Source organism: Cavia porcellus, unplaced genomic scaffold (genome assembly GCF_034190915.1).
Source record: "Cavia porcellus strain 051 isolate PalLab524CR breed Dunkin Hartley unplaced genomic scaffold, mCavPor4.1 scaffold_26, whole genome shotgun sequence".
NCBI classification, from domain to species: domain Eukaryota; kingdom Metazoa; phylum Chordata; class Mammalia; order Rodentia; family Caviidae; genus Cavia; species Cavia porcellus.
Genome location: NW_026947509.1, coordinates 28,017,981 through 28,031,177, shown reverse-complemented (window position 1 = coordinate 28,031,177; position 13,197 = coordinate 28,017,981). Strand labels below are relative to the sequence as shown.

The 13,197-nt window shown below is 56.8% G+C and overlaps 1 protein-coding gene across 13 annotated transcripts in view; it reads right to left on the bottom strand.

The window, feature by feature from the left end:
* Ankmy1 (ankyrin repeat and MYND domain containing 1) overlaps positions 1–13,197 on the bottom strand; it is a 29,684-nt gene that overhangs the window by 2,538 nt on the left and 13,949 nt on the right. For 5 of the 13 annotated variants that reach the window (XR_010043429.1, XM_063237002.1, XM_063237006.1 and 2 more), the window contains 10 exons: positions 12,201–12,417; positions 11,704–11,862; positions 10,433–10,857; positions 9,785–9,956; positions 6,684–6,845; positions 5,585–5,725; positions 4,503–4,610; positions 3,433–3,651; positions 2,190–2,303; positions 1,801–1,966 (listed from right to left, as the gene is read on the bottom strand). Coding sequence is in view for 11 of the 13 variants with exons in the window: in XM_063237002.1 (XP_063093072.1) it covers positions 1,801–1,966; positions 2,190–2,303; positions 3,433–3,651; positions 4,503–4,610; positions 5,585–5,725; positions 6,684–6,845; positions 9,785–9,956; positions 10,433–10,857; positions 11,704–11,862; positions 12,201–12,417 (1,883 nt within the window). In the remaining 2 variants the exon portion in view is untranslated. Of the gene's footprint in view, positions 1–1,800; positions 1,967–2,189; positions 2,304–3,432; positions 3,652–4,502; positions 4,611–5,584; positions 5,726–6,683; positions 6,846–9,784; positions 9,957–10,432; positions 10,858–11,703; positions 11,863–12,200; positions 12,418–13,197 lie in introns of those variants that run through there. The other 8 variants (XM_063237003.1, XM_023566858.2, XM_063237004.1 and 5 more) reach the window with 8 other exon arrangements.

Genomic DNA, 13,197 nt, shown 5'->3' with positions numbered 1-13,197 from the left:
CTGAACAAACCACACACTTTCAAGGGCAAAGTCCAACAGGTCATGTTTGCAATTTGTTCTGATCTTGGCCCTGCCCCACCTCACTCCTTCCCTGGTCCTCTCCAGCCATGCCTCCAACAGATCTACCATCTCTTCCCAACTGCTTGCACCAGTGAGCATGCACTATATTCACTATGTCAGAACAAAGCGTGTTTCTGTGTCAGACTCTCAATTCCATCAGGCGGCTGTCAGAGCAGAGGTTGTGGAGGTGGCAGGGATATGGTAGTGCCTCCAGGAGGGGTGGGGAGAAGGGGGCAGTCAGTACAAGTCTTCCCAGAGTGCCCACTTGGCCTGGACTTGAGCCACTGCAGGGAATACAAAGCCTGGTGCCCTTGGGCCCATCACACCCCAGCAGAGCCCAGGTCCCACCAGTGGGAACCGTGGGTGACACGGTTTAGAAAGTGGGTTAGAAAGTTCCTGTCTTGGCCACTTTCTTCATCACCAAGATATAAAACTAACACCCACGACTCCAGGAAGGAGAGGTTTATTTTGGCTCATGGATATAACTGCAATCAGCAGCTCTGAGGCAGGACAACACGGCAGAGGGTCTGGCGGAGGGGAGCCACTTGGGGCATGGTGAACAGGAAGCACAGAGCAGAGGGAGGAGCTGGGAGGGAGAGGACCCCTTCCAGGCCACACCCCCAGCAAGTCAGCTATGGGCCTCCCGTGATTCCCCGACTTCTGAGTTCCTGAGGTTTTGTAGGGGACACCCAGATAGAAACCCTAGCAATCCCCTGAAAGCACATGTGCCCAAGGCCTGGCACCAGTGTGGCAACATTCAGAGTGGGGCCTTGGGAAGGCAATGGGGTCATGAGGGCTGACTCAAAATATATTAATCCATTTAGGGAGCCACAATTTATGGGCTTGGGGCAGGGCGTGCATAAAAGGGATCTCCCTCTCCCTCTCCCTCTCCCTCTCTCTCCTCTCCCCTCCTCCACCCCTGCTCTCACCACTCCGTTCTTCTCCCTCCCCCTCCCCCCACTCCTTTCTCTCCCTGGACCCTCTCACCTCCCCTCCACTTTCCCCTCTCCTTCCCAAGCACAAGGTGAGCCCCTCAGCCTCACCAGTTGCTCCCCACCCACCGCCAGCCTCACCACAGAGCCAGTGACAGGGACTAAAGCCTCTGAAACCATGGGAATCTGTCTTCTAGGTTGGTTTCTCAGTGACAAGAAGTTACACAGAACCCCCACCTCTCAGCCAGCAGGGGATGCAGAAGGCCACACACCCCAGGATGCAGGGCATAGCTATGTGGAGCGGAGCAGGGTTTCCACAGGGAGGCAGAGGGGAAAAGTGTACCTGTGGTACAGTAGCACAGGGTGTGACATGGCTGCGGAGGATGTGGGGTAGGGGCAGCTGGGTGTGCAGGGAGGTGCATGTGGCCTATGCGAGTGGTGGGCACACAGATAGCTATGCATGGGCTAAGAGCAAGCATGCGTGTGCTTGTGTATGCATGCATGTGTGGCGGGCAGTGTACATGGGACCTGGGGCCCGCCTGTGGGGAGGGTGCCAGAAGAAGCACAGGTTTCTGCAGGGCATGCACATGGTGAGAGGGCTAGGGGAGAAAAGCGCTGTCCATGCAGATGTGAAGGGTGGCAGGTGATGCGATGGCAGGTGATGCCCACACGGGTGGATGTGCTCAGGGTGGGCAGTGGAGGTGGGGGTTTCGGGGGGGAAAGGAAGCAGAATTGGGTGCACTGTGGAGCGTGTAGGGGCTGCATGCTGGGGCACATGCCTGGAAGTGCACCCTGCACATATACGTACCTTTCCTGCTCTGGCACATCACCTTCCTGTCCCACTCCTGTTCCTTGGCAAGCACAGCACGCCGCAGCTGCAAGCCCATGTGCTCCAGGAGCCTCTTCCGGGCCAGGAGGGTCTCCCGTTCAGATGGCAGCAGCGCATGAAAGGGGAAGTGGGCAATCTTCCGGTCCTGTGGGGCACCACAGGGCCTCAGCACTGCCCCCAGCCCTGCGGGTGCATCCCCAGGGTCACCCCAGCCTGTACTGTGCTGTCTCCATCCTTGGTAACCATAAGGACACCATGAGACACATGCCCACAAGACATGTTTACCATGCCAGGGTGGCTGCAGGGCCCCCAGCTCTGCCCAAGAGAACTCCAGGTCCCCATAGGCCCCGCTCAGGACCAGGCCATACCTGGAAAAACTTGAAGTAGCCATAGTCCACTGCTGTGCCCACTGCGGTCTTGTCACCCTGTGTGAGCATCACTGGCTTCAGGATGTCGGCCCCGTGGTCCAGGAGCCGGTCAATCTGAGGGGACAGAGCCTGTCAAACAAACAGGGCCACCCAGGAAGCCAAGGAGTCACCCTAGTCATGGGGCTGGTGCACAGGTCACAAGGCTTATGGCTTCCAAGTCCTGAAGACAAAATCACTATAGAGGGCAGCCTGGGGCCCCGCCCCACTGGAAGCAGGATGTCCAGGAGGGGGTCTGCAGGAGTACATCTCTAGGAGTGTGGGACAGTTGGAGATAAACAGACTAAAGGGGTGAGAAACCAGGGCCCTCACCTTACCAGATAATCCCAAACCCATTGTCTGCCTCCGCCCAGTGCTGAGGTCCAGGCTCCCACCCTGCCCTCCTCATCTGTCAGCCATGAAGCAAAGGTCAGGGGAGTCCTAGGCTTCATCTTGCCTTGAAGGTGCTCAGAGAGCCCATGTATGCATGCATGTATGGGTTCATATATGCACCCACATCTGTGGGTGTGCACAAGTGGTGTGTCGACCATAAGCATGCATGTGTGTGCAGTCATATGGGTGTGACATCCAGCAAACTCTCCCCAGCAGTGGCGGAGCACTGACTGCACAGAGCACAGGGCACCACAGACACCCTGCTGGCAGCTGGCACGGCAGGAAGCAGGCTCTGCCCAGCCCAGTGCAAGAACTAAGCTGCATGGAGGACAGACACTGAGATTGCATCCCCCAGTGGGAGCCCCAACCCCAGAGAGAACAGTCATCACGGGGGACCAAGCTGCCCCTCAGAACGGAAGGAACCTGCAGGGCATGGAAGCACAATTAAGATACTGACCACCTGGTCCGCCCGCCTCGGCTAATCCTGAGACAGCCATGTGCTTCTGTGGGTGCAGTCAGAACCCGTATGCCATAGTGAACCCTGAGCCACTCCAGTGGGCTCAGCCCCTTTACCCTCTCTTCTGACCAGTGGCTCTGCCGGTGCCTCACCCCCAACACATTCTGGAATTTTTTTTCAATGACAGAGTCAAGAATCTACCTGAGGGCTGAGTTGAGGTCCCTGTCTCCTCTTTGGGGGCCCCCTCAGGCCCTGACTGGTGACAGTGTCATTGCTTAGTGTCCCTTAGGTGGGACAGGCTCCGTGGGTGGTCCAGCCTGCTGCCCCCAGCCCCATGGGCCCTGCTGTGCCCCTCACCAGGGTGATCTTGTTGTCTGTGCTCCTCTGATGCTCATAGGCCAGGTCGCAGACGACACATAGGGCAGTGCCCAAGCCTCTGGTCAAGGGCAGGTTGGGGTCAGCTCCGCAGGACAGAAGCTCCTTCACGATCTGGATAGGCAGGCTCCTCAGCAGCTGGCCTGTCACCTCCCTCACAGGTCTCCCTGAGGCCACCCCAGGCAATGATGCCCAGTGCTGCTGAGGACCACCCAAGGACAGGAGGGGTCATGCGGTCAGCCCCAAGGCAGACCCAGTTCCTGCACTTCCTCTGGGCATTTCCCAAGGGTGCAGTGCTCTGAGGGTCCTGGCCCCTCTTGCTCTTCAGCATGGGGCAGAGCCAGGTCCAAGGGCGGCTCCTCTCCTCACGGGATCAGGACATCCTCACTGGCCCCTTGGGCAACTCTGCTTCACTGAGCTCTTTTGTCTTCCTGACATCTCCTGCTGCCTGAGATTGCCTTGCACACTGGTTACTGGCTGGCTTCCTCAGCTAAGATGTGTAGGGCCTTGCTCTATTCCAAACCTGCCCACAGTGGTGCCTGCCTGACACAGGTGCACAGTGAGTGACAGTTAAACAAAAGGAGGGATGAGCGAGTGGAATGTGGGTGATGGGAATGGATGAGTGCAGCAGGTGGGAGGGTGGGTGGGTGATGGCTGAGGGGACCTGAGCCTGGGATGATGCCTACCTGCCCACATAGCTGCTTAACAGATAATTAAGTGAAAGGAAGGTTGGGCAAATGGATCACAGGTGGGTGGATGCGGAATGGATGAGTGAAAAGATGGTGGTGTTCCAGTGGCTGAACAGCTGGATGAAAGAACAGACGAGGGGAGGAAGGAGGGTGCAAACAAGGTTGGGCACATCTGTGGCTGGAAGGAGTGAGTGGATGAATGGATGGATAGATGGATGAATGGATGGATGGATGCCTGGACAGAGTAGATGCATGGATGGATAGAATGCAACCAAATGGGCAGACGGGCTAAAGGACAGGAGGGTGGCTGGGCAGATGAACAAGCCACACAGGCCCAGGTCCCTGGGCACAGAACACACTCACCAGGTCGTTCCCACTGGCGATGGACAGGGAGAGAGGGGAGTGGCCACTCCACAGCAAGTTGGGGTTCGCCCCGTGGGAGAGAAGGAGCTGCACGACATCTCTGGCACACTATGGGAGTGGGGGCAGAAATCTGTCAGGTTAGAGAGGCCCCGTGCTGAGGAATACTGAAGGGCAGTTAATGCAAAGGCCACGCAACCCACAGAGCCATGTCGATGCCTGCCAGGGCACGGAACTGTCCAGGTGTGGTGACCTCAGAAGAAGAAAGATGTCCCCTGAGGAGTGGAAGCCAGGAAGGAGGCCAGGGACAGGCAGGATTGCAGGGCTGCATCAGAACAGCTGACCCCGTAGGCGCCAAGGGGAGGAATGTCCCTCACCAGGGTCCGAGGTCCTGTGTGATGACCCCACCTGGGCTGCCAGGCACCGCCCACATGGGGTGGGGGTGTCCCCAGCCTCAACCCCAGTCCTGGCCTGGAAGTTTCTGCCTTCTCCTGCCCCCTCAGGACCACCCATCTTGCTGCCCTTTCCCCTTCCTCTTATCCCCTGAAGTACTCATGGCAAGTGGCCCCACCAGCTCTCCCGCTGCAGGGATACTCTCTAGGTTCCACCAGGAGCCCTCCACTGGGCCCACTCCCCCTGGAGAGCAGACACTGGGGCCCAGAGACCAGCCTGCATCTCACTCTTGTTCCCACAGCCTCACAGGAGAAAAGCTGCCCTTCTCCTCTCCTTGCTGAGATGCAAATGTGATGACTGGGCAGACTGCAGCCTCCCTACCTTCACAACCAGCATCTCATGTGGCTCCTGCACACATGTGCACACACATGTGGGCACTCATGCATCTCCCAGGCACACACACATACCCATGCTGCTGTGCACACAACAGCTCACACAGACACAGGACACCAGGCTTCACTTGCTGCCAGGCCAAGAATCCTCTGACCCAGGAACGCCTGGGGCTCAGCACATCAGTCCCCCTGGCCCGGCCCCTTTCACCCTCCTCACCCATACTGGCCATGGCTCAACTTTAACAGGAGAACACCCCTCCCTCCTGACAGGCAGCCCACCAGCCCAGCCCAGCCACTCACCTTATTATTGTCCTCCCGCTCGCAGGCCACGTGCAGGGCCGTCCTGCCGCCCTCTTCCACAACTTGAGTGCTTGCCGTGTAGTAGATGCTGGGTGGACCTGGCTCATTGCTGAGCTTCAGGCTTGAGGGCAGCAGCTCCATCTGTGGGCAGCGTAGAGCTCGTCAGCCACAGCCACAGGCCCTGCCACTTACATGCTTCCACCTCATGCTGCAGGGAGCTTCCCGAATTGTGGCCACTCTGTCCCTGCCCTGAACCACCCTGAGGCCACCCTGCGACCTCCTCTCAAGCCTCACACACGTGGGTGTTCCCAATACTGTGGCATACTCAGGGGGCTCCATGAGGCTCTGTGGCCAGAGTAGAAATAAGGTGTGGTTCACAGGACGGCACACAACTGGGACACAGCTGAGGGACTGGGAAGTCCCTGTCAGCACCAGAGCTGCCCTTGCAGGTGGCATGTGAATGAGGGGCACATGTTCCCCATGTGTACTTGTGCCAAAGCCCCACCTGTGGCCTCCCAGCAGCACCCAGGGAGCCTCGAGGCTGTGGTTGTCCTGCCTGAATCCTTCCCAGGCCACCTGCAGGCAGTGGGTATCAGCCCTACTGCAGTCTGCCTGCCCTACTGCCCAGTGACCACAGTTCTTGGGGTCTCTCCCCAATGACAGGGACCCAGGCTGAGGCTGTAGCAAGGTCCTGGCCACCGCTTCCCCTGCCCAGGGGCCCTTGAAGCTCAGGCCCCTCTTCTGAGAGCCACAGGTCAAGGACAGGGACAAAGTGGTGGCAAGAGGCCTGCCCCACTGCAAAGGGAGTCAGGAGCAGCAGCAGGGCTGGCCAGGACAACCCCACCCAGTGGACAGCAGGGCTTCTGCACAAGGCCAGTCTTGGGGACACGCTGGAAATGATCTAGCCATGATGGTCCCCTTCCAAGATATACTGTGGGACCCCCTAGCCCAGCAAGGACTCTCAAGCTCTGCTGAGCTGCCTGTTCCACAGATCCCTCGGCTGCTGGCTCCTGTCAGGTATCTCTGCCCTTGACTTCCCCACAGGCATGCAGCTAAGCTAAGCTCTCTCAGGCCTGCCCAGCCCAGACTGTTCCCCTACCCTCGAGCCACAGGAGCACACCTTGCCCAGCTTATACACCTCATCCTGGTCAGCCGCCTTGGCATCCACGTCGGTGATGGCATGGAGTAGCAGCTCTGTGATCTTGATGCCCTCTTCCCCTGGGAGGGCGGCAGCAATGTGGAGCGGGGTCAGGGCCCCCAGCTGCAGAGGAAGCACAGGTGGGTGAGGCAGGCAACCCTGGAGCAAGGCAGTTGAGAGCTCAGGACCCCAGATAAGGGCAGATGCCAGGGGCACTGCAGCACAGCCTGAAGGGGAGGATGCGGCCCTTCTAGCCCCTGTCTGAGGTTCCCACAGCACAGCCCCACAAAGTACAGGACAAGAAGCCTACAAGGAAGAGACAGGAGAATACCCTACTTGAGAATGATGGACCAAAAGTTCTCAACACACCATGCCAGCCACACATGCCCAGAGCCACATAGCCAAATGCTAGGCCTGAATCAGAATGACTTACACCTTCCACTAAGAAAAGTTCCCTCCGGTCCCTGCCAGAGCCTGGCTCAGACGCCACCACTGTGCCAGTCATGTAGGTCCTGACCTGCCCACTCTCACCCACAGCATCCTCTGGCCATCAGTTGGGCATCTGCAGGACCATGCCCAGGTCCATGTGACATTAGCTGTGGAAATGCTGAGACCTACAAGCTACCACACACCAGCCAGTGTGCAGGGGGGTGGCAGAGAGGAGCTGGGGTTCTTGTATGGCTTTAGGGGTTTTTTTCTCATTGTCTTAGAGTAAGTGCATAGTCAGTCTAGAAAACTCGTGCTCTGCCTCCATCTCTGCCAGCCAGAGCACTGACACTCAGCATGTCATCAGACAGACACACCACACTCCACTGCCACTTCAGGGGTCCGAGTAGAGGTCTGTACCCTCACAATTCTTTGGAATTCCTGCTCCACATAAATGGGAAGGAGCTCCCACCTTGCCACAACCAAGATCACCACCCTGCTGTCCAAAAGCCTGGCAAGGCACTGCAGGAGGAGTGGCCCCCTGCCACACCTACAAGAGCACAGTGGGTGGTATTTGGGCCTTCCACAAAAGGGGACATAGAGATGACCAGCAATGCTATGGTGTGAAGATAGGGTCCCCTGAAAGCCCATGTGATGAAGGCTGGTCCTCAGGGTGGTGCCACTGGGCGAGGTAGCCTTTGAGAAGTGAGGCCAGGAGAAGTCCTCAGGTTCTGCTGTGGGTGTGGGTAAACACCCTGCTGTGGGTGTTGTGGCACAGATCCACAGGCTTGTAGCCTGGATGGGTAGAAAGGGGAAAGGAAAGCAGGCTTGCTGCTGCTCGCTGCCTCCTTCCTGCCCTACCATAGACTATTTTCCCTCTTCGATGCCCCTCTCTCATGCCACCCTGCCTTGGAGCCAGTCAACAATGGACTGAGACCTCTACCAACTGTGATCTACAATAAACCTTTCCCCCTCTACCTCTGGATGTCAGCTATTTTGTCTCAGCAATGAGAAAAGTAACCAAGATAGTAAAACCTTCTCCCTTTACAGGTTAGTTCTATTATGAAGGTCTAACATGGTTGCTAACATGAAGGTCAAACAAGGAGCTCAACTTCACCACCACCAGAAGAAATACAAAATTAAGCCATACTGAGGTGCCAATCTCTGCCCCCAGGAGGGGATGGGCTGTGAGGAACAAAGGACACCTGCCTTGCTGGGGGGTGGGTAACAAACACAAGTCCCAGCAGGGATACACTCAGCCAACAGGACCACTGGGAACTTGCTCACCTAGCAGTAACTGCCAGTGGGCTAGGTCTCAGTTGGTTTATTCATGACAATTTTACTTCAGCAAAGATGCAGGCAATGTCAGATACCACCCAGGCGGAGGAACTGCCCAAAACTGTGGGGTGACTTTCTATGCTCTGCCACAAAAAGTTCCCCTAGAACAGTTACATAAAGAAATAAATGCTGGAGGTACAGGTCGCCAGCATACCGGGGAGATGGGACACGGCACAGCCTGCACAAGCAGCCCTGGCCTGCTCCATGGGCAGAGTCCCAAGGTTCTCAGCCTGAGATTTTCTCTCCAACATTTTTCAAGTTGGGTTCCGACAAGCCCTAGTCTAGCAGTCAGTGAACCGACACAAGGCCTTCTTGCTTATCCTACAGGGACCTGCAGGGGATCTTGCTCCAGCCTAGATGTTTCTCCTCCAGACTTCAAACAGCCAACTACTATCAGGATTCGGGCAAATGGTAAAACGCTAAAGTGAATGAAGACCATCAGTGCGAGCCTTTACTTGTCGGCACACCTGTTTCCTCTCCCCACCACCAGAGCAGCTAACAAGGGACCTGGGGACAGACACCAAAGCTCAGCCTCCGCTACTTCTCTCCAGAAGGAAAAAGGAGCCGGGCCAGGGCTGCACACACCCCACCCCAGAGCAGGGAAATTCAAGGGAGCCAGGCCCTGTGCCCAACGTAGGTGCTTGCAGAGCCACATCCCAGAAGATGGAAAAGACATGGGCCAGGCAGGAGGTGCTGCTGCCCCAGGGGACAGCGCAGGAGCCGGAAGAAGTTTGAACAAGCAAAGTCCACAGAGTCAGGAGACCACAAAAAAAGCCTATGGAACCGAACTTCCTCCTTTAGGGGGCACTTTCTCTAAGCGTGAATCACCACGTAGCAGCGCCCATATGGGGCAAGTCCACCAGGAGGTGGGTGCTGAAGCAGCCCTGCCAGACACAGTCTCCAGGCTGGGCAGGAGCAACAGAGGACAGTGTGGAGGAACCGCAGAGATGTCCCCAAAGGAAGCGTAAGTCAGACACACACAGTTCCCTTGACAGTAGGAAATCTGTGGCTTTTCTCAACTAAGGGTGTTACTGGCTGCATCTGCCAGGTCAAAGACAGAACCTTCAGGCTGAGAATTGTGCTCAGCAACACCTGTCTCTCCACCTGCTAAGCCAGAGCCCTTGCTCCCCTGTGTGAGGCTCCTTAGGAAGCTCCTCCCTGAGCCTGCCTCAAGTCCTCAGAAGTCACTGACACCTTCCCACCAAGAAGTCCTAGTGCATGGGCCCTGCAGGCTGAGTGGGAAGGGCCCGGGGCCTCGTCAGTCCTGGATGACTGTGCCTCCCAGGGTGAGTGCCTACGTGGGGTGGGTACCGGATGTCAGTCCTGGCCCCTCTCTCCAGCAGCAACTGCACCCCATCCACATCCCCGGCCTTCACAGCGAAGAACAGGGCTCGCATGGGCACTTGGCACAGGTTGGGGTCCGCGCCTCGGTGCAGAAGCAGCTTGATGGTCAGCCACCGGCATCTGTGTCTGTGGAGATGGGGTGGGGGATGCTATCATCTCCTTGCATGGCCCAGGGCAGGTGCTTTCCGAGGGGAAGGTTGACCAGGAAGAGCACTGGCCCTACAAACAGCTGAACTCAGCACTCACAGCATTGTCTGGAAATGCCTAGGTCACCTCCTTCCAGAGGCCCTGGTTCCTACCCCAGGGGAAACAGCAAAACTGCTGTTACCAGCCAGTCCCTGCTGTGCTCCAGACCTGGAAGGGGGGGATCACTCATGAGCAGGGGCACAGGGTGAGTGCCCTATGTGAGACCATGATCATCCAGTGCGGAGTAGCACCCAGCCCCATCTGGGAAGTCACACCCCATATGCTCCACATACACATCATGCACACATCCGCACACCCCACATGCCACACACATGCCTGAACACACTGCCCGGTTGTTGCAGGGCAAGGAAGGGTGTCCACCAAGCTCAGACTGCCCTCGGGCTGCAGTGGCTTACTCGACCATGGACCACGCCATCCTCCTCACAGTCCCCTGGTCTGGGGTGGTGGGGCCTTGCAGTGTGCTATAAGTCTGGGCACTCTTCTCCAGCAGGCCCCTGGTCAGCTGAATGGAGTAGTTGTGCACACAGACATTGGAGTCAAAGCGCATCTCGCTGCATGTGGGGGACGTGTCCAGGCCTTCTGGCACAGCCTCCAGCCTTCTCTCCCTGTCACTGACGATGCCTTGCCCTGAAGGGAAACTGGACTCTGAAGACTGCAGAGTGCCCAGGGCCGGCTCATCCTCCTGGCTGCCAGAGGTGTGTGACAGCAGCTTCTGCTCCCTGCTGTCTGGGCCAAGTTCCACCACCTCGTAGGTGGACTCCACATTTGTCTCCACAACCAGAGGTGAAGGTTTGGGAATGAGGAAGGGCTTCAGGTTTTCCTTGAAAAATACCCAAAAGAGTACCATTAGGAGAAAGAAGAAATGGTAGTAGCTCATCCAACAACTGTCATCAGCAGCCCCAGCACCGTCTTGGAAGGGGATGGAAGTGGCTTTGAGGTGTGCCTCTCTCACCCTCAGAGAGGAAAGGGAAACCTGGGCAGCCACCACCCAAAACCTGAGGCTCAGCCAGTCACAGGCTTTGGACTGAGGTGCCCCCACTCTTTCCCTGGCCCCTGGCACAGCCCATCCAGTACCAAGCAGTGCTGTCCCTGTCACAGAGAGCCCCGGGCAAACATCTCACTAGCATTCTTCTTATACTGATTACCAGAAGACAGGACCTTATTTTGGATTCTTTAAGCTGAATAAAACACACTATTAAAATTATTGTCAGCTGATTTACTTTTTAGTGTAGCTTCAGGAAACGGCTGAGGGGGGGGGCTCGTGTTGTGGTTTGTGCAGCGTTTCTTTCAAATGCACAGTGCTCGGGGTGCTGTTGCTGTGAGCCACCACCCTCAGAGCTCAGTCCTGTTAAATGGTATCAGTGCCACCAAGGACTTGTGAGAAGGCACATTCCAAGGACCTGCTTGGGGATCATCATGGATACTGCACCTTCTGGCACGCTGTGGCCCCCAAGGTGCCGTGCCAGAAGCTTTAAGAGACACAAGTGGCTCAGCCGGTGGCATGGCACATGGGATGCTATGACCAGTGCTCTTAACCCTCCCCACCAGCCTGGCCTTTTCACTCACCCTGTGTGAGCCTGGTTCTCAGGAGGAGGTGACTGGTGGACATTAGAGTCCAAAGGACAGGTAGGGGCAGCGAGTGGACCAGTGGCCGAGGAGGACTTACCTGGGTCATGGTCCTCTCAGCAACATTGAGCTTGAAGGACTCGCTGGGGTAGTAGAGGATGAAGCACATGTTGAGTGCTGTGAGGCCCTCATCTGTGAACTTGTTCACATTGGCCCCGTGGTCCAGGAGAAGGCTGACGATGTCATTGTGACAATGTACCTAGAGGGAGACAGGCCAGGCTCAGGGGACAGCAGCTGGCTCTCACTGAGGGCTGAGGAGATGCTTATGCTGGTGAGGACCTGCCACCACGGCCTGCCTGCAGGGCAGACACAGCACTCCCACTGGAGCAGAGGGGGACAAGGGCAGAGAGCAGCAGCACATAGAGAGCGACATGCCCAGCTCTTCTCCTCCGTAGGACCTTGTCAGTGCTCAGGAGGGAGGACAGTGTGGACCCCTCAGCACCCCAGGGACTGAGGACCCCCACCACGAGCAGGGATTTCCCCCCCCCCCCCAGTTCAGCATTCCTTAGCTCCCGACACGTGGGGCTAGGAGCTTACAGCAGCTGCAGCAAGCGCAGTGTAACCCTTTGCATCAGCCACGTCAGCACAGGCGAGATTGTCCTTCAGAACCCCATAAATCCAGCCGTAGTCCCCTTCCTCAGCCTTCAGGATCATCTCCTGGGAATACTGCTCCTTGGGCCCACTGCACGCAAAGCCACTGCGGTTCCCCTCCAGGATGGCGCCCATGTTCCAGCTGGTATGAGCTTTCTTATTCCTGGCAACACAGCAGGCCTCAGTGGTGGTGAAGCCTCCAGGCTGTGCAACATCTTCCAAGGGCCCAAGGAGAGCACCCCCTTGGCCCCGTGACATCACTCCTGAGGCCCCTACATTGCCCAGGGCCCTCTTTGCTCCAAGAGTCCACTCCTTGGGCACCCTGAGCCCTGGCAGCTGCATCACCAGCAAGTCACAATCAGCATGGAGTGCATAGTGGTGGGGACTGGGTAAGAAGGACTGGGCCAAGTGCCTGCCCCAGCAGGAAGTGCTGGCTACACACAGACCCTATGCATCTCCGACTTGTCTGAATCACATCATGTCTGCTGGAAAATGGGCTCTCAGAGCAGGAGGCCTGTGGAGGGATGGGGCCAAGACACGCCTCAGTGCACTACTCAACACCAAATACCCACATCCTACCCTCTGCTCATTCACTTTTCTGTTTGAACACATATTTTTCATGGTTTCTAGGCTATTCACCAAACAACACTGATGCCTCCTCTGTACACAGAAGTTTCACTCACCATCAAGAGCTCATAGATTTATGACAATTTCTGTACCCAGCAGTTGTCAGTAAGGTTCAGGTAATGTTCGCAGGACAAATGGATGGATGGATGGGTTGCTGGGTCCTGGCTTGGATGAGTAGGCGAGTAGATGAGAGTGTGTGAATGGCTGGAATGATGTTACAAGGATGGATAATGGATGAAATGTTGATTGCATGGATGGATGCAGCCTATCAGGGGGTGGCTGAATGATGAATGGCTAGATAAATGGAATGATGGTT